Below are 7,666 nucleotides of genomic sequence, written 5' to 3' on the forward strand. Positions count from 1 at the left end.
TTCTCTTTCTTTTGTTCCAATGTTTGTCGTCTTAACTTTATTTAAGTTAATTAGATGGATCGCAGAAAGAATGTTGCTCCAGATTCATCAGGTGGTTATCGAGAGTTCACTAAGTGGACGACGAAGATGGACTTAATTCTTCTAAATGCAATGATTGAAGAGGTACGTTGAGGATCCAGAATTGACAGTAGTTGGATGACTCAAGGATATACTAACATTGTTATGACTCTACACGAGGTTGGATTATCGACTATTAATAAAAATCATGTTAAAAATCGTCAAAAAAGCCTCAAGGACAGGTGGAGAGAAGTACATGATTTGTTTGATGGTTTGAGTGGTTTCGCATGGAACCAAACCACCAAACATTTTGAAGCGGATGAAGAAGTTTGGAATGACTTGATCAAGGTACCATCATAAGTATTTTTTAGAACAAATACATTTGATTGCACCTTGTATTGTACTGATATGTGACATCTAGGTAGGCGAAACCATTTGTGGCGAAATGGCGTGTCAATCCCATTCGCCATTATAACCTCATTGAGGAGTTGTGGTCTAATGAAAGAGCCACTGGGAGTCGGATGAGGACAACCTGCGACATCAATTCACCTCCTGACATCTGTAATTTCAGCAACCCAACTTTGAAGAGGTAGATGACTACGTCCCACGGTCACCTACTTCTCATATTCAATCAAGTGACACTCCTTTTGACACTCCCTTTAAACACTCCTTTTATGCTTTCTGTGGGCTCTGCGGGCACATCCTCATCTCAAGGATAAAAAAGAAAAGGGTCCACCATGGAAGGAATTGATGAACATTTTGCTTTGTTGAATACAAATGTTCAACTGTGTGTTTTTTCAATGAAGTATGGAAATTAGAATGCCTCTGAGTTGGTTGATATTGCTCGTGCACAAGCAACCGCAGAACAAATATATTTGTGGAAATTAGACGAAGAAACGACTTATATGTTGAGAATGTACACCATCATCATTGTCATGCATCGTACCAATACTCTGAGTCTGATATTTGAGCAATGCTGGTGGAGCTTAACATCCAAGATGAACAGGTCATGGATCAATGCTACGAGTTTTTATGTGCATCCAGTCAGAATTAAGTAACTATTTGGGATGCCATATGAGCGTCACATGACAATGTTGTTTGCATTTATAACTAGGCGTTGATTTCATATCTCTGCCTTTGCGTTACCTTCATGTCTTTCACTTACATGTTGTCCTTTTATTTCATTTTACTTGTTGTGTAATTTGTCTGTGTATGTTTGTTATTGGATAATTATGATTAGAACTTTTAGTATTCTGGTTGAAGACTTATAGTATTGTATTTTCATTAGTAATGTAATATTTTGTTTATTAAGTTGTACTATTGTGTTTGATAACTTCTACTATTCTGTTTGTGATATTTTCATTACTTTCGTTTACTTAAAATTGAGTTTCATTTTTTATGTCATGAACATTTCATTCTTTTTATACAAGGTTATAATTGCATTATACATGCATCATCATCCCATAAACGCCACAAAACTCGTAAGGGTAAAGTTCCAGCAAAAGATCATGTCGTTCCTCCTACCCAAGGAATGGGGATTAAAGAAGTTCTTGATTATCCAAGATACTTTGGTATAAAACGTCAAATGATGGTATTTGAAAAAATGGTATGCATTCTCCATTTTTTGCTACATCGGGGTTTCAATTCCAAATCCTTCTAAATTTCCAAGGTTTACAGCCTTTCCTTGGAATGAAACCTCTGTATTATGAGGACTTGGTCTGAGTATTTTACACAAATCTAAAGATCACATCTATTGGTGACCTTTCTATTGAGATCTGCTCAAAGCGAATACACATTAATCAAATGGATTGGATGAAGCAAATCTCAGGTATGATGGTGTTAAGTTAACCCCTGGGATATCCATGAGGGAGTACATATTGATCGAGCACTAGCATTATCGTCCATGATTTGTCAAGATGATCAAGGTCAAAATGTCAGAAATGTCGGTAGTCTAAAAATGAATGACCGAGTATTACATTACACATGGGTGCACATGTTGTGCTCTCGTGGGAGCAACTTCGCAGAATAATTGAATGAATATATTTTCATGTTATGGTGCATAAAAAATAATATAATGATTAATTGGCCTCATTACATCATGCAACACATGATGAAATGTCGGGATAACAACATGCCTTTGTCGTATGCAATTTTGATAACACGGATCATGCAGGTGTATTGCTTCGACTTGTCAAATGAGACAACAATAATGTTAGGATGGAATCATTACTTTGGGAAAAAGAGTATGACGAAATTAAATATATTCCAGGTCAATGGCATATCGCAGCTTGGTAGGCCTAACCAGGAAAACGAAGAAGATGATGAAGACCTTCAATTGGCAAAAGACGATGTTCAAGGCGGTCAACCTGAGCTCGCAATCCCCAATCAAAACAAATTGTTAACCCAAATTTGGATGAGGATGCAAGACATACAAGAAAGTATAAGGAACGTGAATACCCGTTTTGATAGGGTTGATCAAAGGATGGAGCGAATTGAGGATACTCTGAATGACATTCAACGTCATCAAGCCATTGATTGTCTTATCATTATGTTATTTTCATTCTTATTTTTATTTCTATTTTTTCATGTTGAACATTGAGAAATTGTTATTTAATATTAAGCTTTAATGGTAGTTTTCATGGTAGTTATTTAGAGAATGATATTGTTTTTAATGCACATTCTTTAACATTTGATTTCTATCATGCATAAATCAAATTTGGGGTTCATCAACTAAATTGGAGAATCAAAAGCATTGATTAGGTGGCCTTCAATGTCTGCGCATGACACCATATCATCCTCTAGTTGTACCGGTTGTGGTGTGAAAACACGTGGTACTTTTCCCCATGTTGCTGGGAACACAAGTGCCTTTGTTGCTCCTATTTGTGATTGTGGACAGTTTGTTGTTCTGAGAACAACAACAATTGGAAAAAAAAATGTCGGAAAACGATTTTGGGGTTGTCCCAAGTACAAGGTAAAATTTATTCAATTAGGTTTGATGTAAACTTAAAAATGCTATTTTAAACTTATTCATTGTTAAATTTTATTCTTTTCTTCAAAACAGATTAGAAGTGACATTGTTCTATGCTAAAAAAATTTCAAATGGTGCATTAAAGACATTGTCGATGAAAGAGATGCAATCATTGTCAGACAACGAAATAAGATATGCCTTCTAGAAACACATTTAAAGGCCTTCATAAGAAGGATTAAAATGTTATTAGTGGAGATGTGTTTTCTTTTCTAATTAACATTATTATGTTCTTAAGTTTTACATGATTTCAAAATTACAAAGAAATTAACATGTTTTTATCTCCCTCAAGATCAAATGTAATGACTTTATATATTTTTGCAACTACTTAATGTCATCATATTGACTTTATATATTTTTGCAACTACTTAATGTCATCATATGTTCTAAATACACATTTACTTTTTAAAATATATTATTTTTGTTAATAATAGTAATGGAAATCATGATTAATAATACATATACATATATAATATACATATATAACGTAACTTAAAGAATCATATATAATAAAATTATCTAAATACATTAATTTAACTAATAAAAGTAAATTCAATTAATAAAATTAAATTTATATTTTATTTAATTATTTATTTGAATTTTAAATTATTTTTATTTATAATTGAAACTTTTAATTATTTTAGTTAACTAAAATATGCACAAAATTAATAATTATTTATTTCATATTTTTTTATACACAAGGGTAAATTTGTAATCTTACAATTTAAACCATTAAAAATAAATTAAAATACTCTTACAACTATCACATCATTCACGTATCTCAATAAATTTTCCTCACACATCTACCCTAACATACCCCAATCCAAACACACTCAACTTTTTTCACACTTTCTTCTCAAATCCTTACACTTCCACTCCCTCACACCCTCAACTACCCGACAATCCAAACAAAGCATAAGGGATGTTATGAGGGTGAAAATCATAAAGCTTTTGGTGGTAAAGTCATTGTATTGGGAGGAAATTTTAGACAGATGTTGCTTGTTGTCAAAATGTATCAAGATATGACATTTTCATGGCAACAATAAACTACTCTGAATTATGAAAACATTGCAAAGTCTTGAAATTTATAGAGAATATGAGATTAAGCATTGAGAAATCACTCCAAACAGCAACAAAAATCAAAGAGTTTGTTGATTGGATCCTTCAGATTGAAGATGGAGATATGTACTTAAATAAAGTTAGTGAAACAACTATTGAAATATCAAAAGAGCTTTTAATTGAAAATATTGAACAACCTTTATTGAAATTGGTTGAATTTGTTTATCCTAACTTCATCCTCTGACGGTAGAAGTGACTAGAGCCTTTTATGGGAATTTCAAGCGGCGCTCCCTTAGTTGATTTCTCAACAAGGGATTCAAGGAAGGTTGTTATCAACATTGTGATTATGGAAGAACATTGAAGACTCTAATTATTCTGTTTTTATCTTTGTACTTTGCTCTATTTAATTACATATAATTTACTATCGTACTTTCATATAAGATACTTAACCAAATCGTTTTTTTATAACTTATCAATCGAAACATTGAAGTTTAAATTGTAGGTTATTAACATAATTTATCACAATTTGAAATATTAATATTTTAAGCCTAAGTTATAGGTTATTAACAAGATATAATTTATAAATTATCACAATTTAGAAATAGTTTAATTAAGTACCTTTTTATCAATGTATAATGTGTGCTAGTTGAAGATTTTGTGATGGAATTTTTAAAAAGGGTGTATAAACCTTACCTGCATTGTACCGAACTTAAAACTGTAATGAGGCTTAAAGTTGTAATACAGGTTAAAATCCTAATTAGATTCATAATGGGACATACAAACTCCGAATACATTCCTCGACTCAAAGTTGTAATGAGGTATGAAAACCTCATGTGCATGTTCCAACCGTAATGAGGATTAAAATTTCCATTAGATATGTAATGGGCATACAAACTCCGCATGCATGTCCTGACTCAAAGACATAATAAGGTTGCACAAATCTCACGTGCATGTCCCAATCGTAATGAGGATTAAAATCCTCAATCAGAGTCATCATGGGCTGCACAAACGCTACATGCATGTCCCGGTTGTAATAACGATTAAAATCCCAATTAAAATCATAATGGGGTGCACATCGTAATAAGGATTAAAACTCTAATTAAAGTCGTAATGAGGTGTACAAACACCGCATGCATGTCCCGACATAATGAGGATTAAAATTCATATTAGAGTCGTAATGGAGTGTACAAATCATGCATGAATGTTGTGGTCGTAATGATGATTAGAATCCCGATTAGAGTTGTATTGAGGTGTACAAATCTGGTGTGCATGTCCTAACTATAATGAGGATTAAAATCTCGATTAGAGACAAAATGGTCTAGCCAAAAATATCTTGTTCTGATTCCTATAACTTCTAACTAGAGGAACCAGTATTTTCCTCTTGTTCAAACTTATTCTCTTAGAAGGCCAAACAAAGAAGACTCAAGTCGTCTTCTATGCATGTGTGTTAGATTTGAAACAGAAAGAATACAAGAACAAAGAAAAATTGAATACGCACACCATTATGTTTCTGTGTGTGTGTGTATATATATATATATATATAGTCCCTAGCAAGGCAACCCAACAAAGCAGTTGAGGGCACCAGCATGCCGTGTAAGCCTGCTGACGTGAGTGCCGTCTCTTGGCTTCATTAGGAGACCCTTCTTGTATTGCGTCGTTATTGGTGACCCTGAAGTGTTGAACGTGGCACCATTCATCAATAGGTCCATGTCTGATTGCCACTGCCAGTTCTTCCACACTTCTGGTTCTGCATCGACCCTGTGCGTTATCTCCTTTGCAGCGTCGTTGTTCGGGGCAATGAATCGGTTTCCCTGGCTCAGAATGGTTGGTGCTGCGCTTCCTCCTATTGCGTACATCATCCAGTGAGTGTAATCGTTGTTCAGAACGTGAAAGAATCCCATTCTGCACCTTGGCATCCTCTGGATCAGTCCCTGCCCGAAGTGGTTGAATGCCACTGTAATCTGCATGATCTTGTCTCCAGAATAGGTATCAGTAGCACCAAACAGCATCACGTCGTTATGTCTGGTCATGTGGCAGTTAGAGATGGTGATGGCAGTGGAGCCTTGGATGACATCGATAAGTCCGTCATCAGAGTTAGAGAGGGAAACATGATCGATCCAGATGTTGGAGGCACCGAAAACGGAGATGGCATCACCATCACTCCTGGTTCTCAGTCCAACGTGGTTGTAAGAGTCCCTGATCATGCCACCCTCCTTAGACACAATGTTCTTCACGCGAATCCCGTGGATGATAACGTTGTTCACGAATTGCATAGTGAGGCCAGCACCATCCCTGATCTGAACGTTGGCGCCACGACCATCGATGGTCTTGTCGGAGGAAATCAACAGCTCCTGTTGAAGAGTGATGATCATGCTGCGTGCGAAGGTGATCCACAATGGACCCTTTTGAGTGACACCATATCGGAGGGTTCCTTCTTTGGGGTTAACCATGTCCTCATCGGAATTATCAGTGACCACATAGATGGGTCCACCGAGGCCTCCGACTGCACGTCTTCCGAACCCTTTTCCGCATTTGGCTAGCCTGTACCTGTCATTGGCCCAGTCTTTGTTGCACCTCCAGCAGTTGTCAATGGGGTTGCTGCTGTCACAAGGCGCTCCGGCGTCATTGTTCCCTGCCTTCAATCCCCTCCTTGTGCTGTTCAGCATTGAAAGATGGACGTGGTAATTCAGTTCACTGGCGACGAACTCGGGTGTTGGTACATAGGACTCAAGAGCGATTTTGTGAGCTTTCTCAGATTGAGCTTTGAGAAAGTCATCAAATTCAGCAATGCCAGCCTCCAGGCATGGGATGGTAATGGCCAAAGTCACCAACAGGGAGAACACAACCTTTGATGCACTTCCGGCCATTGTTCCTCCCAACACCAATGCTTAGGATTTTTCTTTGCCTTTTTTTTGTGTGGCGAGGTTGTCCAAGGTCTAGGGATTAAAGAATCAACAAAGACCTTGGCAAGCCTCTACCACTTGGAACACAACATAATCCCTCATCAATTTAAACTATCTCTAGGAACTAATTTTAGTACGTTGATAGTTTTGGCGATCACCAAATTAGTATTACTCTACTTTTTCAAAACACTAATTATGTGTCCATACGTTTGTCTTTTTCTATTTTTAAGAACCAAATTTTGCCTATATTATGCTTTCTTTGCTATTCCTTAGCTCTTTTTCTTCTTCATTTGCTATTTCGATGTGTTTTACCAACTTCTTCATAAACTACTTAAAATAGAAAATAGAATAAAAAATAATTCTAAAAAGGTAAAACTAGTTTGTACACCAATTAAAATTATTATATACAAAATTTTAAAATTAACTTATATATAAATTAATTTTCACTTTTTGATAAATTTATTTATTTACTTTTCTATCTCACAAATACTTTGGAAGAAACTTGTTCAACAAATCCTTTTGTAAAAGCTCATTGCGCTAGATGAATTATGTGAAATTGTACTAAATTTTTTATAATATTTATTGACTATAAGTGCATTCAGGGAATTTTTATTTTTTTTTC

At 35.4% G+C, this 7,666-nt stretch overlaps 1 protein-coding gene across 1 annotated transcript; it reads right to left on the reverse strand.

Moving 5' to 3' along the window:
- Window positions 1-5,343: 5,343 nt before the first annotated feature.
- Window positions 5,344-7,193, reverse strand: LOC137822757 (pectate lyase-like). Its single transcript, XM_068627747.1, has one exon. It carries the CDS (start codon window positions 7,006-7,008, stop codon window positions 5,689-5,691), a length of 1,320 nt encoding a protein of 439 aa, XP_068483848.1. The 5' UTR covers window positions 7,009-7,193; the 3' UTR covers window positions 5,344-5,688.
- Between the last annotated feature and the right edge of the window lie 473 nt (window positions 7,194-7,666).

This window comes from Phaseolus vulgaris, chromosome 9 (genome assembly GCF_000499845.2).
Source record: "Phaseolus vulgaris cultivar G19833 chromosome 9, P. vulgaris v2.0, whole genome shotgun sequence".
NCBI lineage: Eukaryota > Viridiplantae > Streptophyta > Magnoliopsida > Fabales > Fabaceae > Phaseolus > Phaseolus vulgaris.